The sequence below is a fragment of the Glycine max genome, chromosome 7 (genome assembly GCF_000004515.6).
Source record: "Glycine max cultivar Williams 82 chromosome 7, Glycine_max_v4.0, whole genome shotgun sequence".
In the NCBI taxonomy this organism is placed as follows: Eukaryota; Viridiplantae; Streptophyta; class Magnoliopsida; order Fabales; family Fabaceae; genus Glycine; species Glycine max.
The window spans coordinates 42,185,309-42,208,411 of record NC_038243.2 but is presented as its reverse complement, the minus strand read 5'-3'; the positions used below and the strand labels follow the sequence as shown (position 1 = coordinate 42,208,411).

General features: G+C 32.0%; 5 protein-coding genes across 5 annotated transcripts; 3 read left to right on the top strand and 2 right to left on the bottom strand.

The window, feature by feature from the left end:
* Nucleotides 1–255: 255 nt before the first annotated feature.
* Nucleotides 256–3,422, top strand: LOC100796259 (uncharacterized). Its single transcript, XM_003529464.5, has 4 exons — nt 256–595; nt 789–1,502; nt 2,693–2,837; nt 2,976–3,422. The coding sequence occupies exons 2-4, from the start codon at nt 965–967 to the stop codon at nt 3,034–3,036; spliced, it is 744 nt and encodes a 247-aa protein (XP_003529512.1). The 5' UTR covers nt 256–595; nt 789–964; the 3' UTR covers nt 3,037–3,422.
* Nucleotides 3,423–5,326: 1,904 nt separating this feature from the next.
* On the bottom strand, nt 5,327–6,058 carry LOC100788167 (cell wall / vacuolar inhibitor of fructosidase 1). Its single transcript, XM_014778205.3, has one exon. It carries the CDS (start codon nt 5,973–5,975, stop codon nt 5,427–5,429), a length of 549 nt encoding a protein of 182 aa, XP_014633691.1. The 5' UTR covers nt 5,976–6,058; the 3' UTR covers nt 5,327–5,426.
* Nucleotides 6,059–6,366: 308 nt separating this feature from the next.
* Nucleotides 6,367–11,243, top strand: LOC100787637 (peroxidase 40). Its single transcript, XM_003528563.5, has 6 exons — nt 6,367–6,511; nt 9,029–9,099; nt 9,381–9,641; nt 9,966–10,157; nt 10,435–10,600; nt 10,688–11,243. The coding sequence occupies exons 1-6, from the start codon at nt 6,367–6,369 to the stop codon at nt 11,089–11,091; spliced, it is 1,239 nt and encodes a 412-aa protein (XP_003528611.2). The 3' UTR covers nt 11,092–11,243.
* Nucleotides 11,244–14,221: 2,978 nt separating this feature from the next.
* LOC100795394 (cell wall / vacuolar inhibitor of fructosidase 1) lies at nt 14,222–15,246 on the bottom strand. The gene has a single exon (XM_003529462.5). The coding sequence runs from the start codon at nt 15,028–15,030 to the stop codon at nt 14,455–14,457; it is 576 nt and encodes a 191-aa protein (XP_003529510.2). The 5' UTR covers nt 15,031–15,246; the 3' UTR covers nt 14,222–14,454.
* Nucleotides 15,247–20,538: 5,292 nt separating this feature from the next.
* LOC100527242 (hypothetical protein) lies at nt 20,539–22,710 on the top strand. The gene is made up of 2 exons (NM_001349825.1): nt 20,539–21,166; nt 22,245–22,710. The coding sequence occupies exons 1-2, from the start codon at nt 20,825–20,827 to the stop codon at nt 22,467–22,469; spliced, it is 567 nt and encodes a 188-aa protein (NP_001336754.1). The 5' UTR covers nt 20,539–20,824; the 3' UTR covers nt 22,470–22,710.
* The last annotated feature ends 393 nt before the right edge of the window (nt 22,711–23,103 follow it).

Genomic DNA, 23,103 nt, shown 5'->3' with positions numbered 1-23,103 from the left:
GTGAAGAAGTATCCATAAATCGAGCACAACAGTGTCTAAAGTGGTAGAATTAGATTAGGTAAGAAAAACGTGTTAAAAGGCGTCGTCCATAGAACACAATTAGTTAAAAAGAAAAAAAAAACTAGGCTAATAAACGTAACTTGTTCTTTTTTTTAATCAAATTTTAACACGGTTAACTTAAAGTAAAAATAGATTCAGTCAACTGAGCTACGCAGTAGTTTAAAACCATGTTTTTGAGACATAGTTTGACGAAAAATCCAATCGAAAAAAGGTTATGAAAAAGTTAGAGAATAAAAACAAAAAAATAAAAATGAGAGGCAGAGATGAAATACAGAGTTGCCAACTGTCGGCGCCGCTCTGCATTGCTCCTTCCTTCCTAGTATTTTCGCTCTGTACTATAAATGTGCTGTTTTTTGAAGACATCACATGGAATGGGCTCTGGCAATGAAAAGAGAGAGAAAAAGATTTTGAATTTTAATTGAACACTTAAGATTGCAGGCAGTGACGTAGTTTCCCTGTAACGTTGTGAACTCCGTTTCTCATGCTTTTTTGTCCCTCATCGGATCTCGCCTTCTTTCTCTTCCCTTCAAGCAAGGTATTCACTTTTCCACAATGCCTTCCTCAAGCTATTTTAAAAATTTAAACTTTATGCCTTTCTCCAATTTTCATAACTGCCCCGTTATCTTCTTAACTTCATTTCATTTTTCTTTGGCTTACTAATTAGAAGTATGATTTTTACTTTTTGTGTAACCGATTGAATTATGTTTATGTCTCTTTTTATGATGCAGGGTCAGTCCATTCCTGGGTTTACTTTTTTTATTTTGTGATATCTTTTGTTGAGGAGGTGGATTGAGTTTAAGGATTTAGTTAAGGGAGACAGTTTAGAGGACAAAATTTTGTAGGGTAGGTAACAAGAAGGGAGAAAAGTTGGATTAGTTTTGTTTCTATCATTTGTGGGTTTGAGATGGATCTTAAGAGTGCCAAGGATGAGGATACTGAAGTTGATCTTGAAAGTGGGTTGGTTTTGACAGATGATGAGTCAAAGGATGTCTCTACTGAAGGTAACAGAAAACAAGGAAAGATATTACTTAATAAGATTTCTTGTGGGTTTGTTGGAGATTGTATAAAAGGTGAAGATAGGTATAGTGGATTCTGCAAGGAGTCAAAATTAACTGTAGTTTCAATGGACATGGTGAAAGTGACAAACAAGTTGTACTCAGTAGAATATGCAGAGAATAATACCCCAGAAAAGGAGAAACGTAAAAAGTCCAGTAATAAGAAGTCTCCGAAGCCTCCAAGACCTCCGCGAGCTCCATCGTTGGATGCTGCTGACCAAAAGCTAATCAGGGAGATCACTGAACTTGCCATGTTAAAGCGTGCGAGGATAGAGCGAATGAAAGCCTTGAAGAAGATGAAAGTTGCTAAGGCATCATCATCTTCCAGTAGCAGCATGCTTGCTACGGTTTTCACTGTTGTCTTCTGTATTGTGATATTACTCCAAGGTAATATTTGTAATATAAGTAATTCTTATCATGCATATGATATAACATTTTTTTTCCTACTCTTCTGCACTGTAACATGATAGGGGTTTAACTTTGAGATATCAATTAGTGTTGGTAATTGTTGAATTGGGTATTGTTTTGCCTTGTTCTGTTACCTTTGGATTCTGCAATTTCATTGCCATCTATACCTATTGGTTCTATTTTCTAAGCTAGGCCATTTCATATTTTGAGATCATTACTTCAGTATTATGTTTGATGATTTCCTGAAAAATAGTTTTTGTAAAACTTGCATTTTAAATAGAATTCTCTGCACCAGCATATAAAAGTGGAGATAATTGAAGTTAATACTTGTTGAATTTCTATTCATAAGAATAGTGACAGTTACTATTTTTCTGTTTTAATGGTTCTCTATTCAACAATAGGTTGGAATGTCAAGCTATGGGATAATTTTACTCTGAATAGGAAAAAGGAAAAAAGAAAAGTAGAAAGAAGTCTTTTATTTTAAAACACAGTTCAGTCATGTAATAAGCTCAGTCAAATATATTCACACATTTGATCTTGATTCAGTATTTATCATTCGAAGACATGGTTTCTAGTAATTCGATTGAGACATATTAATCAAACTTTTCAAAACTATTGAGTTCTTTCCTTTTTTTCATATTATGTTCTGTTCACTCAGCATTTGGTGCTATTTTCTCTTTAGATTTTCCTCCTTGAGGTTCAATCTGGTCATGTAGATCTAAATAATAACTTATTTGTACCAACTAATAACTTTAGAGAATCATTTTCCATTCCCTTGATGCATTTGCTCCTTATTTCCTCTTTGATGATGTGTTTGGAATGCTGTGCCAAGGGGCTTTTAGTTTGTAAAGCTATTTGCAACTGGAACTATAATAAATCACCCATTTTTTAGTATAAACTTTTGTAGCATACGGCCATTGATATGCTGAGAAAGCTCTATTTCCAGTTATCTGATTTTGTTTCATCTGTATTTGAGAATGCTGTAACGGTCTTCTATTTTATGGTCTACAAATTCCTTTTATATTATTAATCAATCAACATGATTGTGTTTTATGGTATTTCATCATCAAATGTTTTTGGTAGAGTTTCCTACTATGTAAGGAGGGATTCAAATTCATGAGAACAATGCACTCCATGTGATCTTAATTTTTACTGTGTTCTCTTTACAGGCATGTCATCTGGAAAAAGTTCAGTGACAAGTTTCCAGGGATCACCTGTACCTGCAGGACTAATGGAGGGTGGTCTGATTGATGTTCAACACCAACTCAATCCATCTTCAAGTGACCCAAATGCACCTAGTTTAGAGCCTCACAAGTAAGTTGAGATGCACACTGTTCATAGAACATTCTTTGTCAGCACCTTTTCTTTGTTTTTCTACTTCATTCACACAGAGTACAAAGCTGGAGTAACAACCTTCTAATATAATCATTGTTACTTGATTGTACCTTGCAGAATTGTACAGCAGGTCACTGGTTTAGATTTGCCTGCAAAACTGAGAAGAGGTGCAGGTTAATTAATGCAAATATAGTGACACCAGCAATGTCATTGTCATATGGTATTGTGTACCCCATGTGCTTCTCATCAAAGATTTTTTTTTTTCTTGTCTTTTCAAATGTATTTCTTCATTATTATGAGATTGAATGTGTTGGGCAATTTATCCCCTGTATGTATAGTATTAGTCAATGGGTAGGGGGGTGAGTTAAATTGCTTAAGTGGTGTTGCTTGTAGTTACCTCCTCAGCAACTTCTTGTTGCATACACGTTGAAATTCAGAGTCGGAGGAGATTTTGCTTTTGAAGCTTCACGACCATATGTAATCACCTAACTAATATTATCATGTAACGATGTCTTATGATTTTCCAATTGTGATGTGAGGGAGAAAGTGAAGCCTTTCTTATGATTTTGTTGATTGTCTTTCTTACTCTCTTTATTTCCCTTTATATTTCCTCTCCTAATAAGATCGTCATGAAACACAGGTTAAAATCGACATCTGTTAGGAAACATGAGAAGAGCTAGTATGCAAGAGGGTAATGAAATTTATTTTACTGAAAAAATTGATAATATAATAGCAAGTGAAAGTAGAACTAATCATCAAATTAACTCGTGCATTTGCAAATAAGCAGATGCTAACTGTCTAATCATCAAAGTGATAATATACGCATATCTGGTTGCCTAGCTCGTAAAAAATATGAAACTTCAGAAACAACACTGAATTGCTTTACTTTGAACGTAAAAAATTAATCGCTTTTATTTTACTTGCCACTTCTCCAAACATACTGAATGTAAACTCTTATGTCACACTGAAAAACATGATATAGCATAGAGGAAGTTGGCAAGAAAGTGTCGGAAAAAAAAAAAGTTGGCAAGAAAGTGATGAGAAAAAAAAATAACGGAAAAATGATTTCAATAGAATCATGATGTGACCTAAATATTAGTAGGATATTCTCTAATTAATTACCGACCACGTGGTAATAACATTTTAATAATCTTATCCGTGAATTTAGGATCATTTATTCAAACTAAAAAAAATAATTCTGTAATGCAACTTTTTAGAACTTTTTTTTTATATAAATGATTTTTTAACTGTTAAGAAAAGTACCGAGACATTTTTAATATTTTTTTAATTTTTTGTGAAAAATTACATAATTATTATGATTTTCAAGATGTTTTTTTAATAATAAAAGTACTCTTTAAAAAATTGAAACAAACGGGTCATTACTCTTTTTAATCCGTACGGGATTGTTTAGTTCACGTTTCTTTGGTTTATAGGTTGTCCTTTTTATTTTGTGAACCCGAACTTCCTTAAATTGTGAGCTTGTTTGTTTACTATTTTCAAAAATAATTTTCTGTTTTTCTAAAATTGTATCTAGACAATGACGATTGAAACGGAATAAAAATGAGTGAAACATAATAAAATTACTGTACAATTATTATATAGATATATCATAACAAAGCATAATAAATTTTTCGTTCCATTTGGAAGAAGAAACATAATATTTGTGCATGAAAACAATGCATATATAAATTTCGACATCAAAATAGGTGTGTATGGCTCTTGCAAGCTTTGGCTGAGTGAGATGCCATAATGCCAGTTTGGACTCTACCGTCTGTTGTGCATGTTTGGGAGTAGCTAGGCATGTGATTTCACATGTGACTGCTTTCTCTCTATCTCTGATCCGACAAAGAAAATTAAGAAAAAGTTGACAAAACAAAACAATCTTCATCACATACGAAGTGGACACCTGCTACAGTTTCCATTCCATAACATAACGATAGCAAGTTTGGATGGATGAGTGTAACAATTCAATAATATTTGCTGGTCCTAATTCAATTTCTTATCCCATGGTATGGCAACAACTCGATGATAAATCCAAGTATAATATAAGTCTATGGTCAAATCCGAGACAAGCATATTCCCAGTCCTAGATCCCGTAGGTTGTCTAATTTAACTTCATTGAAGAGTTAGTAAGTAGTAACCACTCACTTGAATTGTAAATTTCTATGTTTATTTAACCCTGTTTTGAGGCTGCGGTGAAATGGCTTTTTAATGCATGTATAAATTGTTTTTAAAAATGTAATCATTTTTAAATTTCTTTTTCAAAAGTTTATTAAAAAATTATTATTTTCCAGATTAAATTGAAACAAAGTATATTATATTCTAACTATCAATTATGATTTAAAGGGGAACGAGGCTCATAAAAGAGAGACCAGCAAGGTTGTAAAAAAAAAGGTATGGTTTATAAAGAGCATCTTTAGAGTACACAGAATGACAGAATTACACATCATATAATTATTTGTACAAACTGAAGCATCCAAAGCATTTATTTATTGAATAAGAATAAGGGCATAATTACTAAATTCTACAAGAAATGAGGCTGCTGGAAAGGAGGGAGAGAAAAATAAATCAGCCATTTAATAATAGTTTAACTATGGCTGCAGCCACATCCACCAGCTTCTGCATAATGTCATTTCTATCACTTAAGGGTGCCTGAGATGCGCCAGAAAATTTCTTGTCACAAGCATTTACTTCCTTTTGAGCATCAACTATGCAGTAACTGGCAAACCCAAATCGACCTTGGTTTATGGCATCAGCTGCTTGTGGGAGAATGTACTTCACAACTGGGATGTATGACTCAGCACAGAAAGCCAATTGTTGCTCCAATTGTTCATCTGAGGTCTGCTTGATCAGCTCTTCAATGTAACTCAGTGTGTCAGTAGCATTTGCCAGAATGTCATTGACCATTATGAGTGCCATACCCTTTGAATCACTTTTGGGGGCCAAGGGATTTGAGTGTAAGATGGAGCTGCAAAGATCATAAAAGGGTGTTTTTTTGCATATTTGGTCTACCAAATCCCCATCCCCATCAGAGGAATGAGTTGGTGTGAAAAGAATGCAAGATAGAAGAAGAATATGGAGTAGAAAAGAGGACACAAAGAGTGAGCTCCTCCTCATTTTCTCGGGTATGGGAATGAATGACCAAGCTTCTTTCTTGGCTGCTTTTTAAAGTTAGGTTGGTCGTTGGTGAGTTAAAAAATTGAGATTTGTTTGCCTCCAAGAGAAAAAGGGAAAATTGTTGGACCACTTTAAATGGCTGTATTTTAATCCTTTTTACGTGCTTTTGTAGGGTCCTTCACAATGTGACAAATTAAAGTTTGAATTCTTGTTGGAAGCAAAGTGAAGTGTCAATATTTAGTATCTCATTGTATGTTAAACAGGATTACCTCTGAAAGAGAATATAGACGAGAAACCGATAAAAAAAAGAAGAAAAGAAAAGTGTATTTATGAGTCATTTCATGTAGTATGCAATAATTGTTCATAGGTGTGTTGTTTGCTTTTTGTAACCATGGGCTACCAGTGCTATTGCAATTGCGTCTACACTTTCATGTTAAGGAAAAATCCTTCCTTGTATCACGGATATCCTGTTTTCAGCTGGCTTTTAGCGCCAACAGTTCCAGAGTTTCTGTTTTGTTCACACTCTTCTGTAGGCGGTAAGATGACAAATTAGAGATCTTTCGAGATGATGTTGAGTTCAATAAACCCTTTCCCTTGGGAATTATAGAAAGAGGGGGCAAGGGACATTACTGAGATTTCGTTCATTAAAGACAAGATCTTGATGATTACATGTGTTAGAGCTTCCTTGTTTTTTAAAGATCACAAGGCAGAGTCATCATCCCTTGCACAAAGACACAACTAACTAACACCATGCATAATTGGCATAGCTTCAATTAAAAGAGTTAGAATTATCAACTTTTTGTCTTTTTATTAATAACCAACATAGCCTCTATTACATTGAACAACAATTTTCAAATGCTTTCAAGTTCCAACTTGCTCGAGCATTTTCCCTATTAGTCGTGGTCCTAATCAAACAGGAGACAAAAAGAGAAGACACTTCTAAGAATTCTTTATAATATGTATTGCATTTTAAATCTTAAAACCATTTGATTTAAATTATTTAATATTATATTTAGTTCTTAATTTTTTTTCTTGACTTCACATTCACTCTGCCTCCCAGAGCCAATCAATTTTATTACAGGGTGTTGTTCACTTCTTGTGGTTGGGATCACATAAAGACAAAATAGGAAAGCTTCTCGAGGTTTCAAACCAATGGTTGCCCCTGGCAAGGGATGCTACCAGTACCAAAAGGGGTCCCCTACATAGAAATTGGACCAAACATCTTTAAACTGAATGAGGCTATACCACCCTAAATGAATTTTCTAACCCACGATTAATTAACAAGATTAAGAGGAATTAATATGAAGTTATTCACTCTTTCTTTTCCAAAGATTGAGGGTTAAAAGATGAGATTGTTCACTCTTTTCAATATATATTCTCTCTGGTCAGTTGAAATTTATTAAAAAAAATAAAATTTTATGAGTTTCATGTTATATTTAATGATTATATATTTTAATTTTATAGTTATCAATCAATTTTACCGGATAATGTTTCAAAAGTATGTTCCTAATCCTCCTCCTCACTCTTATTAACATCTATCTCTTTATTATTTTCTTTGTGCAAAAGACAAAATCAATATGTTTACCCACACTCTTTACTTTTATTTTTATCTTTTAAAATTTACCCTTATAAAAAATACATTTGTTTTTCCCTCATGTAATTATTAACACATTTTATAATTATGATAGAATAATTTGAATGATGAAATCTTTTTAATAACACGTCCAATAAATGAATATTATGTTTAATAAATATATTATGAAGATTAAATGGAGAAAAATCTAGTTTTATTTTAAAATATTAAATGTAACTTTGGAAATATAATAAATAAAAAATATAAACATGTTAAAAAAATCATTTTTAGTTAAATAAAGTTAATGGACTAAAAACGCAAGAGAAAGCGATATTTATTAATATTTTTTTCTTTACATAAAAAATTAAAGGTTTTTTTGACAGAAATTGAAAGTTTAGGTAACTAGTATTGATCTTAGCATTTCAATGGTTGTACACTTATCATTATAAACTCATTAAGACCCTTGTCCTTCATAGTGAAAATAAATAGAAAATTAGAAATCCTTTAGCGTAGGAAAGAGCTTCATAGTTCATACCATCATATACCTACAACAATTTTGTTGTGGTTATATGATGATGTAAACGTCTTCAATGAATGACATTAATGAATCAGTTTACAAGATTGTAATGCTAAACTCAGTAAAATTAGAAATAAAGAGATGACGAAAACCGAGAACATAATGTACATTTTTGGTTTAGAACCTTCTATTTAAATATTGTATTTGTGCTCTTGTATTGAGGTGTCACCTTTCTGTGATAACAGAATCATCTATGATAATTCCAATCCTACAATTTCTGTCGACAGTTTCCTAATTTTTAGGAGATTTGCTATTGTGGGATGTGGGTGTATGGTGTTCATTGCATTTATTCTTTATTATTTTTTAATTTTATATATGATATGATGAAGTTATGATTTAATATTCTGATATATTTTTTCTACTGAGGGTTAAGATAAAAAAATATTAAAAATCTTAAGGAAGTTTGAAAAATAGGATAAAAAAAGTTAGGGGTTGAATAGATATATTAAATTGTCAATAACTTTGAATCAGAAAAAAAATGTCAAAACTTCATTCAAGATTAAACTGCTTTTTCAAAATATGAAGGATCTGTTTAACAAATACTCGTTGTTAAAGACTGAATAGATGATATATTAGAAGAAAGTAGAAGCACAAGACAGAGGCATATCACATCACATGGCACATAGCCATGCTCTGTCAATTATTTTTCCAATAATTGAACAATAAAAATGAAAAATAAGAAACAGAGAAAGCAGAGGAGAGGGGACTGTAAGAATTGTGTGTTTCCGAAACAGACAAGACTAACATGAGTGAAGGATTTTATATTTCTATGATGCCGGTCAAGTTAATAGCATTTTTATCGGACATTAGACAAATAACATATAATGTAGCATAATTATAATATGATATTATAAATATTGAATAACATCAATTGTCTAACTATATCTGCTGTTGTGGCTGCAGCATTGTGCCACGCAGCTTCTAGAATTGCTTTGTATCTATCAGCACACGAACTCAGTGCTCCCTTTGACCAGGTTCATGGCTTTCCTGAAGCAGCTAGTGGATCTTGTCCAAGGCATTATTTGCTTTGCTTTTGATTACGTTGATATGCTACTGACTCTAATAACCACTTCTTATGCTTGACTGTGTCTTTTAACAACTCCTCATCAACACCGTCACTGACCCATTTCAACTTTATCACACAACACTCTACTCTACTGCAAGTAAGATCCTATATATAGAAGAGCAGTGTGAAGCATTCCAATCCAATAAACCTTCCTTATTATTCAGAAATATATAGTAACACTAAGAATAGTTACTATCCCTAAATATAATAGCCATGCAATTAGTAATATTGTGTCTACTGATACTCAAGCTCACTCCAGCCTTTGCAACCACCCTGAATGATGCCTATGGTGATGATAGTAGTGGCTGTCCATTAGGGACTGACATATACCAATACACTTGCCCTGAAGCTGAGGCCATTATCTTCTCTTGGGTGGAGCAGGCAGTGTCTCATGACTCAAGAATGGCAGCGTCACTTCTTAGGCTACATTTCCATGATTGCTTTGTCAATGCAAGGCATTCTTTGCCTCCACATACTATCTTTTAGAGTAGATTACACTGACAAATTTTGTGAAATTGCACAAAATCTTTCTGTTTTTTTCTCTCTATACTAACTCCTTAACTGTTTGAAAAACATTGAACAGCATTATACTAACCCTTTGATTGTTTAAAAAGTATTACACCGTGTCCTCTTATAAGAAAAGTGGTTGTACAGGTTAAAAAACAAAGAAATTTGTGCAATCTCTCAAATCTTAAGGATGCCAGTATAATTTACTCTATCTTTTGAAGGTTCTATAAATCCCATTAATGGTGTGATATTTTGTTGACATTTCAGGGTTGTGATGGTTCAGTCTTGCTAGATGACACACAGGACTTTGTTGGCGAGAAAACTGCGGGTCCAAATTTGAATTCACTCAGAGGATTCGAAGTAATTGACCAAATCAAATCCGAACTAGAACTAGTCTGTCCACAGACCGTCTCTTGTGCTGACATACTGGCAACTGCTGCCAGAGATTCAGTTCTTCTGGTTTGTCATTGTTGCCTTCCTTCCTCGGCCTCCATTGTTTCTCAGTTATTCTAGAAATTAATTTTTATCCGCCGGAAAATGTAATGTAAAATGTTTTATATTATCAACTAATAACGAGAATCATGATAAACATTACTTTTAAAATATTTACTGTTAAAGTCAATAAACTTTATCATACACGAGAATTTATGATTAATGACACTGAAAAAAGTGCATACACTATTTTGTCCACTATTCTAGCTATCATGAATCATATTATTAAACTGCTGAGTTACAGTCAGGAGGTCCAATTTGGGAGGTGCAAATGGGAAGGAAAGATGGCATTACTGCTAGCAAGAATGCAGCAAATAATAACATCCCAGGTCCAAACTCCACTGTTGATGTGCTTGTAGCGAAGTTCGAGAATGTAGGCCTTACACTTAAAGATATGGTTGCCCTTTCAGGTTAATCATCTTCACACTTTCTTATTCACATGCTATTAGAATTCTTTTCCATCATTGAGAAATTAACAAGATTAGCATTTTTTTCAGGTGCGCACACAATTGGTAAAGCTCGCTGCAGAACATTTAGCTCGCGTTTTCAGACTAGTAGTAACTCAGAAAGTGCCAATGCTAACATTGAATTCATTGCATCATTGCAACAGCTATGCTCAGGACCAGATAATAGTAACACAGTTGCACATCTTGATTTGGCTACACCTGCTACTTTTGATAATCAATATTTTGTTAATCTTCTATCTGGGGAGGGATTGCTCCCATCAGACCAGGCTCTTGTGAATGGGAATGATCAGACACGACAGATTGTCGAAACCTACGTGGAGAACCCATTAGCTTTCTTTGAGGACTTCAAGCTTTCTATGTTGAAAATGGGAAGCTTGGCATCACCAACTCAGACTAGTGGCCAGATTCGTAGGAACTGCCGAACTATTAACTAATATTTCTTAGCCTTTGGTTTTTAAGTAAAATAATAACAATTATATACAGTTCTCAAGCTGATATTGCCCTACGTAAAAGCAATATGGTAGTTGCATGCTAATGGATTGTTAACTATGTTACACTACGGGGTTAAATATTAATGATTACTTGAATGGAGCTTTAGTTAAATTTTTATAAAATTAAATATGTTTTTAATACTTGTTGAATGATTTTTTTAGTCCTTTAAAGTTATTTTTTTAATCCTTAAAATTCATAAAATATTCTTTTTAGGCCTTTTGCTCATGAATCAAACATGAAATAACAAATTTGCAATTTGTGACAACTCTTGACTCCTAAAATTTAATTTGATTTTTCATTTTACATTTTAAAATACACTTTTTAGTGGTTAAAAATTAACATAATCAAGTCAACAAAAAAATAAAATTTTTATTAATCACTTTGAAACTGGTTTAATTTTTTTTATTGATTTGATTTGTGTAATTTCAAATCATTAGAAAATCCTACTAAAATATAAAGTAGAAAATCAAATTATAATAATAAAAAATATAAAAAATTGTGAATATCTTATTTTTTGTTTGACACACTTTATCTTATTTCCTATTTGATACACTTTACAGGAGGAGAACAAGAAATAACATTTTACATATTCCAGGAGCTAAAAAAAAATGACTCATTTAAAAAACAAAATATATTTAAGAAAATTTTATAACCACCCGTTAAAGCCATTAATTCCTTGAGCTCTACACTGCTGCAAGAAGGAAAGTATTGCTCTGACATGCTACATTGCAAAAGGCACAATAGTAATTAACTGAATTATGTTATCTTAATTAGAAGATTTTAATTTCATACAAAAATGAAATAAAATATATATATCTGTGTTCATTGGATTTATTATGTATTATCTATTAATTTTATATATGATAATTGGATATATTGTGATAATTATGGAGAAAGTTAAGTTAAATGCTAAAAGAAAAACTTGAACATGAGTAAGTTTAAATGTTAATATCTTCATTCAGGATTAAACTGCTTCTCTTCAAAATACGAAGGATTTGTTTAACAAATAGTTGTTAAGGTTAAAAGGCTAAATTGAGGATATATTAGAAGAAAGTAGAAGCACGAAACAGAGGCATATCACATCATCCCCATGCGCTGTCAATTATTTTTCCAAGAATTAAACAATAAAAATGAAAAGAAGAAACATAGAAAGCAGAGGAGAGGGAACTTTGAGAATTGTGAAGTGGCTAAAGGCCTAAAGCAATTGAGGTTCCATTACAGACGAGACCATCAAGAGAACAAGTTTATGTTTCTACGATGTTCTTAAGATAATAACCTTTTTATTGAACATTAATCAAACAACATAATGTGATATTATAAGTATTGGATGCAAAGGTCGTGATGGGGTGTCTGCTTGCAAGTTTCTTCGATCAGATTCACATCGTTTTCATGGATGACTCTGGAGTTAGTTGCTGCCTATGAAATCGTAGCTAAAACAAGAGTTTTCATAATTTTCATGTCTGTTTGAACGGAAGTAACCCTAGAAGTTAGAAGATGAAGAAATATGTCTTTTTAGAACTTAAAATTGCTGACACCTTTTATAGTTAAGAAGCTGTGCAAGAGATTGTGTCGTGCACGAAACTGATCATGGTCGTGGGGCAGCTTTGTCTTGCTTTAGGAACAGAGAACATGCATTTATTTTAGTTAATCGTACCATTTTCTAGAAACAAGAAGAATATATCTTTAAACGAGCTCATAAAAAAATATATCACCTAAACTTCACTCATAATGTTTGTAACTTTGTATCATCTTCTGAAAGTTCGTAGTTGATAAAAAAAGAAGAAAAATTATCCTTGAAAATCCATTCAATTAAAATTTAATCCATATTATTCTCAACAAAAAATAGTACAGAATAATTAAAATTTTTGTTTATCTTTTATTTTTAATCAATTAATATTTAAAATAAATGAGAAAAATCTCGAGAAAGTGAATGTTAGGCTAAAATTTGCATTCAGATGATGTACTGTAGTCCAATCCATTTGAGGGAATTTTACACTTTTATCAAAATTATAAAATCTAAGGTGATATTTTGTTTGTTTAATATTTGTAACCTAATTAATTTTTTATATGAAAATCGTATAAAAATTGACGTAGTGCAAGTTTTGCTGTAAAAAATGCTGCTGAAGATTAAAAAAGAAAAAAAGGGGAGAAGGCCACATAATCTATATACATTAAGTAACAGCCAAATGAAGGCAAGTGTGAAAGCTTATTCAGGCGTCGTGTCTCTTTAGACTTAAGAGTGACCAAGTGATTAGATACTATAATGAAGAGTCGGGTTTAGATGTTGAAAATAATCTCCAACCAGCCAAAAACAGCAACAATCACCAGTCCAAAGATTAATTTGGTTCACTTCTTTCTACCCCACTACCATTACTAAAGAAGAATAAGACAGCAAGAGAAAAAGCAAAGACAAGAACAAGATATCAGATATGCGGCTTATGCCTATCCGCTATTCCCAAAGGATTACATACGCCTCTCTCTATTTTTTGTTAAACATACACAAAAAGATAAATTTCGTGCAAAAACGTAGCATATCATGTTTAAGGTTTCTCTCACGCAACGGGTTGGGTCTTCTAGCATGGGCTAGTTTCTCGTACCATAACGAATCAAGGTTCAATTTTTTATTTATTGGAGAGACGTTCTTATTTAGGGTGTGTTTGGTTAGAAAAAAAAGAAGAAGAAAATAAAAGAAATTTTTTAAATTAAAACTGGGTGTAAAGAGTCTCATGAAAAAAGTACAACATTTTTTTTCTTCCTTCCAAACACACCCTTAGCGTTTAACCATGTCTTAGATATAAATGTTTCCCAAATAAACCAGCTGTAGAAAACAGAGAGAGGAAAAAAAATAATACCACAGTCACACTTGTGATTGCATCATAATTCTTGATATTATGAAAAATTACAAATAAATGCAGTTGATGTGACTGTAAATAATTGCAATGATAATGTGATCATATATACAGACCCCAAATATCTTTTATGTTGCGGAGCTGTAACTGTGACTGCAAACAGATTCTTAAAACCTTTAAGCAAAAGGAAAATGAAAATATCCAAATCTTCACAAGAAAATGATCACAAAGTAAAGAGCACGTATGGTACTTGTCTCAATGCAAATTAGATGTCTGGGAAACTCGTGAGAATCACGAGAGGGTTGGATTTTATTACATATAACAACATTTTATAAAAAAGATAGTATTTTCACATTACAGTTAACAGGCACCAAGTCAGCATGATGCAGAGACATCTATAATCTATATTTAGTTAATACAATTAAGCATATATATAGGTTTCAGCAACTAGAATTATTAGAGCAACAATCTAACAATAGCGGCAGTAACAGCAGCAACATCATGCATAGCATTGTTCTGTTTGGTGAGTGGGGAATTCCCAGCAGAGAAATCAGCCTCACAAAAGGTAGCCTCATTAGCAGCATCATTAGCCCCATCTTCAGCAAACTTGGGGTCCCCTTTCTGCAGAGCCTCAGTGGCTTGTGGAACATCAGCAATTAAAACCGTTTTGTATTTATCAACACAAGAACTCAAGGCTCTTCTTTGCTTATTAGGCCCTGCTCCCACCCTCTGCAGCTCCTGGATTCTCTTCAATGCATAGTTTGCTTTTGCCTTCATCTCTTTCACCATGATTTGAGCTAGCCCTGTGACGTCAGCACTGGAGCTCCCAGGGCTTGCCTTCAGAGACTCAAGGCAAACGTTGTAGTTGGGGGTCTTCCTGCAAGTGTTCTCTATCAGCTTTTCATTTTCTGGAAGCAAGGTTCTGCAGTGGCTTGATGGTATTGAAATCATAACAATAATGGCTAAGAGAATTAGAGGCTTCAAGTTTGTCATTGTTGAAAGAGAGATTAGTGATGATGGTAGTAGCCTCATTCCACTGCTAGGCCTTTTTATAGTTAGGAGCAGATGTAGTAGTAGACCTAACCTTTTTCCTATTTAAATATACATATATATATCATATATCTTATCCAAGATTGTTATATGTTCGCAATTTTCCACATACATAGTGGTTTTTTCAAACCAACTTTTTGTTATAAGAATGGCATCAATATAACTTTAAATCAATAAATAAATAAAAAGTGTGCAACTATCATCTTATAAAATTGTTATCTCCATTGCAGCTTGCTTTCTGTGCTTAAATCTCTACCGTTATATGTTGGCTAATTCACAAATTTTTAATTTGTTGCGGCTAAAATTGCAAATTCGATCTTTTTTTTACGACAATAAAGATCCTAAATTAATTTGTTTGAAATTAAAGTAGATGTCCATCCGATTTGAATGCATTTTAGAAATATATAAATTATCATTATTAATTGAAAATTAAATTTTAATGACTTAAATATTTATATATTTATGTGTATTTTTGTTATTAATTTCAATTAACAATTATGACTTTGCCTTTTTTTTATTTTGTTATAACCTTTAATTTAGATGAGCCAAATTCACTGTATGGTCTTTTTCTTCCACTATATATATCTTAATTATTATATGCACGAAAGAAGGTATTTATTAAAATTGTTCGTGATGCATGTAGTAAATTATTGGCTCGTGCTTTATTTCTATGAGATACAAGTAGTAATACACTAATATACTAGTAGTTAGTTTAGAAAGGAAAGTGCTAAAGCAGTACAAATACATGGTTGCATTAAGGTAGTTGATGCAATTGCCAATTTGGCCTTTATTTATCCGGAAAAACATTGGATTGAGGAATCAACTTATCAGGTTGATCTCCTTCTGTTATCTAATGAAAATTATTATACTTTGAGTTAACGTATCCAGCTTTCCACCGTAGAAAAAATAATTTAAAAAATGGTTGCATATATCGCTCACCCTATTTTGAATTAAAATAATTTTTTGTATCTCAAATCTGACATAAATATTTAACTATTTGAGTGGAAAAAAATGCATAAAGAAAAATAATAGAATAAATTAATAAATTAATACATTTAACAAAAAATATTAAAAACTCAAAATTATATATTAATATAGTCTATGGACTGATACTTGTTAGCTAGGTGCATGGTAACTAAGCTTTTTCTTTTCCCCTTACAATTAAATTAAACAAATGTAACTTGAACGAAGAAAACAAAAAATAATTTTTAATTATAAAGTGCTAAAAATATTTTTCAACTCAATTAAAAAACTAACTTTTTACCGAATTAAAAAAAAAAAGTTATAAAACATAATAAATGTATTATATATACACGGGTAGGTACGAACAAAGTTGGGTGGTATAATATTTATACTTATGAAATTCTACGAGTAATCAATTACTCATGCCCAAACCTAAATTTATTTAATAAGTAGAGACCTTATTTACTGTAAATATGATTTTTATATCTATTAAATTGAATCCAATTATGGTTCTTGCTTAATGCTGCTCCAGTCCACCACGATAAAGAAAATTTTCCACCTCCCCATATTGAGCTATGAGTTGATAGGATCTGTCTCTTTTTCAACTGTTTCTATACTGTCTCTTGAAAATCACATAATTTTAAATTAAATTACAAAATTAAATATTAATAAAATTAAATATTAACAGAAACTAAACTAATTTGGAGTTGACAACTATTTCGTTACGTTTTGCTTTTTTTAGGGCGTAAATAACGTTTTTAATATACATGACACAGCGTTTCGGCACCCTTTTTAAAACAGGAAGAACAGTTAGAATTAGATAGTTGCATAAGACACAAGCATACACAGCCATACGGAGGATGCAAGCAAAAAATGGAATGGTTGCAAATAGCGGTTTTCTTACTTTCTTTCCTTGTATTTCACTATTTCTCATGCATGATGCATTTCCTGTACACACGAAACTATCAAATCCTATTTGTATTTTCTTATGTTCTGTCTGAATGTGTCGTTCTTTCACAGTTCATAAAGATATAAGATGTCTCAGCTTCTAGCACTAACGGCGAAAATGTGGATTATTTGGATGATCCATGATGTGATATAATATACAATTAAGCATAAATATAATGGTGCTTAGCTATGTGATAAGGACTTCTACCTTCCATGAATTATGACAACATGACAAGTCCCTTGAGTTTTCAGTTTCACGATATACGTGGAACTCGCAAGCAAAGTTTTTCTAAATTAATTATATATACAGATTGATAAGATATTAAACTACTCTTATAAACTTAATAGATAATAATTATGATACATTAATAGTCATTTAATCATAACTTATCATCATTTGAATTATTTTAAAAATTAATAAATTTATATAAATTTTTTTCTCCCATAATTACATTTTATTTATAAAATAAATTATTCTTTTAAACAAACAATTCAGTTTTGTATAAATTGTATTAAGTAGTGAGGATTAGATATAGCCTACAAATTATTGTTCCGTTTAACTTATTGTAGCTTGTGTAGGTCTGAGTCCGATGGAAGCTAAGCCATATAAATGGAAGTCTATACGACCCGTTTAACTCACGTTAAACAAGTTTGGTCCTTCAATCTTTCTACAAATTGCTTTTCCCTCTTTTTTTCGGGCAAAAATGGTACCTTACCAGAGGTACCTTGCCATAAAAAAGGCTTACATTACAAACATCCACCACTAAGCATTAAAGGATGTTATTATGTTCCCTTCACACGACAATTTCTCTCATCAATAAATACATTCCCTACACCCACCAATCCGTAACCATCATAAATACATTCCCTGCACCCACCAATCCATAACCATCATAAATGGGCTTCAAAGATCACCCTGTGATGGCACCAAATAGACCAAACAATTGCACACCACACCACCCTCCTGGAATAGGTATATATCTTCCATATCTCTGTAGAAAAATTCATCAACCAGACTATTGGTTGCAACAAGGAAGAGATATGCTTACTTCCCTCAATAATTTTCTGTTGAGGATTTTTTCCCACAGAGAGTATCCTCCAAGTCCGTAGTAAACGTGACAGTTTTTGAACAATTGTTTTTCCCTTTTTAATTGCCTCAGTTTGGTAGTTGGGTAATTTGTTGAACTTTTATGGACGAGGTTGAGGATTTGAGACAGACTCATCATATTTCATGTTGTAAGGAAATTGACGCATTTTAGTAACCAATGAATGGTAAATGTCAAATGTGGGACGGAATTCATGACATATTTGTTATCGTGGTTAGTTAGACTTAAAATAAATATTTGAGATTGTAACTGTTGGATCTTCATCCAGTGATACTATTTGAATGGCCGTGTTTAAGAACTTTATGACCTTAGGCAAATTTTTAAAGAAATTTAATATTATATAAATTATTTTTCAAACTATTTTTTTTTAGTTTTTATGACTTTTTTTTACATTAAACTCATTTTTATATGTTTTTTTTATGAATAGTAACACATTTATAAGAGTACTATATATTGAGATTGAAATAATTTTTTAACTTATTTTTTATTTTGTTTTGAAAACCAAGTTTCTACTTTTTATTTTTTTCCTATTACTGCAAAGTATAAGAATAAAATAAAGAAGCACTACATAATATTAAAAAATATTTTTTTAAAAATCTAATATCAATTAAGGTATTAAAAAAATATGAAAAAGAGATAAAGAAACAATGAGAGTATTAAATAAATGTTATTTTTAATTAAAGGAACTTATAAGTCATACATTAATATCTCTAACCCTTAATGCTATAAAAAAAATTATCTCTAACATTAATAACCATGTTCCTAATTAATGGTATAATTTCTTATAATAAGTTACAAATTTAATTTTCAATTATATATGTGATTTTGGTATTTAGTAATTGTTAATTAAGACAAGTAACTAACTTTTGGTAATTTTTCAATCATAAAGCATCCTTATCCATTGTAATTTGAACAATAGAGACAGATTTATGTAAAAACTTACATAATAACGAATAAAATAAAATTAAAAGGCCTAACATAATGGTCATAATTGCTTGCATGTGATAGTGTAACGTGGAGCGTGTGAAGATTGATTGTAACAAAAGAATACGTGATCCAGTGAGAATTTATTTGCTCACCCAATCCTACGTCATGTGAGTGGTTGTATAATTTTATTAAATTTTCTAAACTCACTTTAATAAACTTGACTTATGATTAAAAATTAGATATATTTTAAGTACATAATAAATGATTAAATTTTATTTTTAAGTTCCTAATATTTTTTTATACCATGAGTCAAATCAAGTTACAAATCTCCGTTGAAGCATGGATTTAATACTGACACTCATGATCATATTTTTGCTTGAGGTCCTTATTTTAGGATTATTCTGTTAAGCAGTGTTAAGTAATGATGTGATACTTAAAAATTATAAATCATGATTTTTGATGATTTAAAAATTGTTACTATTTATTTCAAAAATTAAATTATAATTTTTGATAGTTTAAAAATCACTAAAATCAATTATAGAAGAAAAAAAAACTTAATTGTACTTCTGTTTTTGTTATTATAATCATTTTGTGAATCTAGTCCTTTTAATTATTTATTTAATAACCTTTTTTTTATTCCACATTGTGTCCTATCAATTTTTTTTTACAATATGTTCTATCTATATTTAATAAAAAAATATTAATGTAAAATGGCAATAAATCGTCATCTCATATTAGCTTTTTTTAAAAAAAAAAATATATAACTTATTTAATCCTTTTATCTTATTTTTTATTTAATTTGATTCTTTTTTAAAAAAAATTAATTTGATCATATGTTTTTTTTAATTTAGTTTAATCATTTTCTTTTAAAAAAATTATTTTAATCATTTTTTTTCTTCAATTTAATCATTCAATCCATTTAAGATTGACGAAGTTAATAATTTAAGAATTTTGTTGACGAAGTTAATAATTTAAGAATTTTGTTAAAAATAAAGTGAAAAAGATTGAAGAAATCAAAAAATTAAAATAAATGATAAATTGAAAAAAAAGATGAATAATCAAATAAATTTTCTTAAAAAATAAACGACTAAATTAAACCAAAAAATCAAATGAAGAATGAAATTGAATGTTTTAAAATATAAAATCAAATTGAATACAAAAATAAAATAAAGAACCAATAGCTCATTTAGAAAAAAAAAGGACGCTAACATTTTTATTAAATATTAAGCTAACATATGAACCAAAATCAAATGATTAAAATTTCTAAAATAAAAATCATATAATTAAAATAGTGAAAAATAAATTTGCAAAAAACATAGAGGGACCAGATTTAATAAATAAAAATAATAAAAAGCTAAAATATAATCAAGCTTTTTCTTAATTAAAATATGTAATTAAGCTAAAATATAATTGAAATTTGAACAAGTATGTATGGGTACGGGTAGGAATCCGAAATCCGAAATCCGAATAATGAACGATCTGGAAAAGAAAACCCTAGCCCTACTTCAGTAGCACGTGACACACGTGACTGGGAAAATAGGAGTAGCGAGCGCCGCAAAGCGAAATCACACTATCTCCGCTGAAACGCAAATGATTTTACATGGACCGTCCGATTGAGTGACACGTGATCGATCCGCGTGAAATCGTGTTTGAACGGTCGAGATCAGCGCTGCAGAGCAACTGGGGGGAAGCGAAGGGAAGAGGCTGGTAAACTTGGCTGTTTTCTCCATTATCGCGTGCTCGGTTTTTGATCGAGTTTTTCTCCGTTTGCAGCACAACGAATTTCGAAATCCCGTGGAGAACGTAACGTGCTCTGGTTTCTGGACTCGAAGATGAAGGCCACAAAGGAATTGAGCGAGCAAGTGGAGGAAAACGAGGTCAAGGTTTTGGTTGAGGAGGACGACGAAGAATACGAGTCCGTGGATGAAGTAGTAGACGACGCAGAAGATGATGAAGACGAAGAAGAGGACGATGACGACGACGAAGGAGACGACAATGACGACGAGGAAGATGATGCTCCTGACGGCGGTGACGACGACGACGACGAAGATGATGAAGAAGAAGGTGATGTCCAGCGTGGTGGTGAGCCTGACGATGACGATAACGACTCAGACGACGACTCAGACGACGACGAAGATGAAGACGAGGAGGACGAGGAGGAGCAAGGGGAAGAGGTAGTTATCTCTGATTTTCTTTTTCAAAATCCCTAATTTGCTGAAAAGTTATTGTTTTGGATGCAAAACTCGATTCTGGATTGTTTATTATATGTTATTTGTTGATTTTCACTTGATTCGTTTGATTTCTCATTTAATTTTTCCTTTTTTTTTTTAATTGTTGTTCTGTTCCAAACCAGGGCCTAGAACCTGGAGAGTCTTCACTAACTTGTTCATTTAATCATTTACGGTTATTTGTTAAGACCTTGCATGCTTATCAATTTTTTTTAGAACAATTGCTTACGAAACCTGTATACAGGCGTTCTATTTTTTATAACAAAAAATTTCTCAATTTCTTAATTTTTTTTTAGAACAATAGCTTATGGAATTGGAATCTGTTTTCAGGACTTTGCGTTCTATTTTTCATTTTTCTTCGTAATTCCTTTTGTGATGGGAGAGGCCTAACCTCTCCCTGCTGCCATGTTCTTTTCCCTTGTTTCAGAATTACGTGCATTAGTACGTTTAGTACTGAGTGTAAAAAAGGAGGAGACTTTACAGCTCAAAATTAATTTTAGAGATCCATGAAATGTATATAACAATATATTAATATCATTAAATTGTTCAATCCCTCAAGTACACGTTTTTGTTAGATCTTTGATAATTCCGTCGTTCATATTTGATATGCTTGTGAATTTGTTCTTGTTGTCTTATTGGTGGCAACCATATGGGGGAACAATGAATACCTGTTCACTGGGAATATGCATGTGGTATATTGGACCGGGTCTTTAATTAGCCTTGTTACTTTGGATAACTTCATTTATTTTTACCAATTTAGGCTTTATGGTTTTTTTTTTTTTTTATGGGGGAGGGGGTTGTTGAGAATCTACGTAATAGAATCAAGTTTCTGCTAGAAGAACTAAAGAACATGTTTCAGTCTTTCAGGTCATATGTCCTCCTCGAGTCAACATGAAAATGAAATTATGTGAAAGAAATTTTTTGTTGTCTGAATCTGTTGTATTGCTCCATACTTGTCAATTTTGTATTTTGCCATGTCTTCCCGCTTTTGAATTACTCTGAGTATGACACATAAAACTTGTAGGAGGATTTGGGAACAGAGTACCTTATCCGCCCTTTAGAAACTGCTGAGGAGGAGGAAGCATCAAGTGATTTTGAACCAGAGGAGAATGGTGAGGAGGAGGAAGAAGATGTTGACGACGAGGACTGTGAGAAGGCTGAGGCTCCACCGAAAAGAAAGAGGTCAGATAAAGATGATTCAGATGACGATGATGGAGGCGAAGACGATGAGAGACCCTCTAAGCGGTAGAGTTGGGTCCATTCTTTGCTTAAGGGCTTAAACTATAGGTTAACTTATCTCCCCTTGTCCCTTAAAAACATTTCAGGGAATTGTTTCATTTTCTCTTGCATCATTATGGTGCTACATTATTAGGCTTTATTACTTTCATGTTTGGTGCATAGTTTATAACATTTGGTAGAACAAATTTTGCAGACTTGAATGTTTTCTTTGAGCTACTTTGTAGCTCGGTATATCTCATGTTATGTATCACTATCTGTTGGTAGATTTCTTCTGCCTTTACATATTGTTTTTTTTATTTATAACAATCGTATTATTATACTCGCTTGTTTCTATTACATGTGTGGTTGCTGGATGGGCTAGAGTATCACTTTTCTTTGAGGCAATCAGAAAGTGAATTAATTACTCGTTGTGTCCATGATGATATATTGGATCTATACGAACGGAAAAATGTGTTGCCAAGACATTATAATTTTGCTTTGAGGAGTTTCAACTACAGGGTCGATTCGATTGGTGATGAATTTGTCTAGCGATTGATTTACAATGCTTTGTGCCTGCAGAATTGGGGAACTGTGTACTTTGCTAGATTAGGAGTATCAATGAATTGGTCCGTAACGAAGTTTCTCCCACGGGAGGAGGGGTTGAG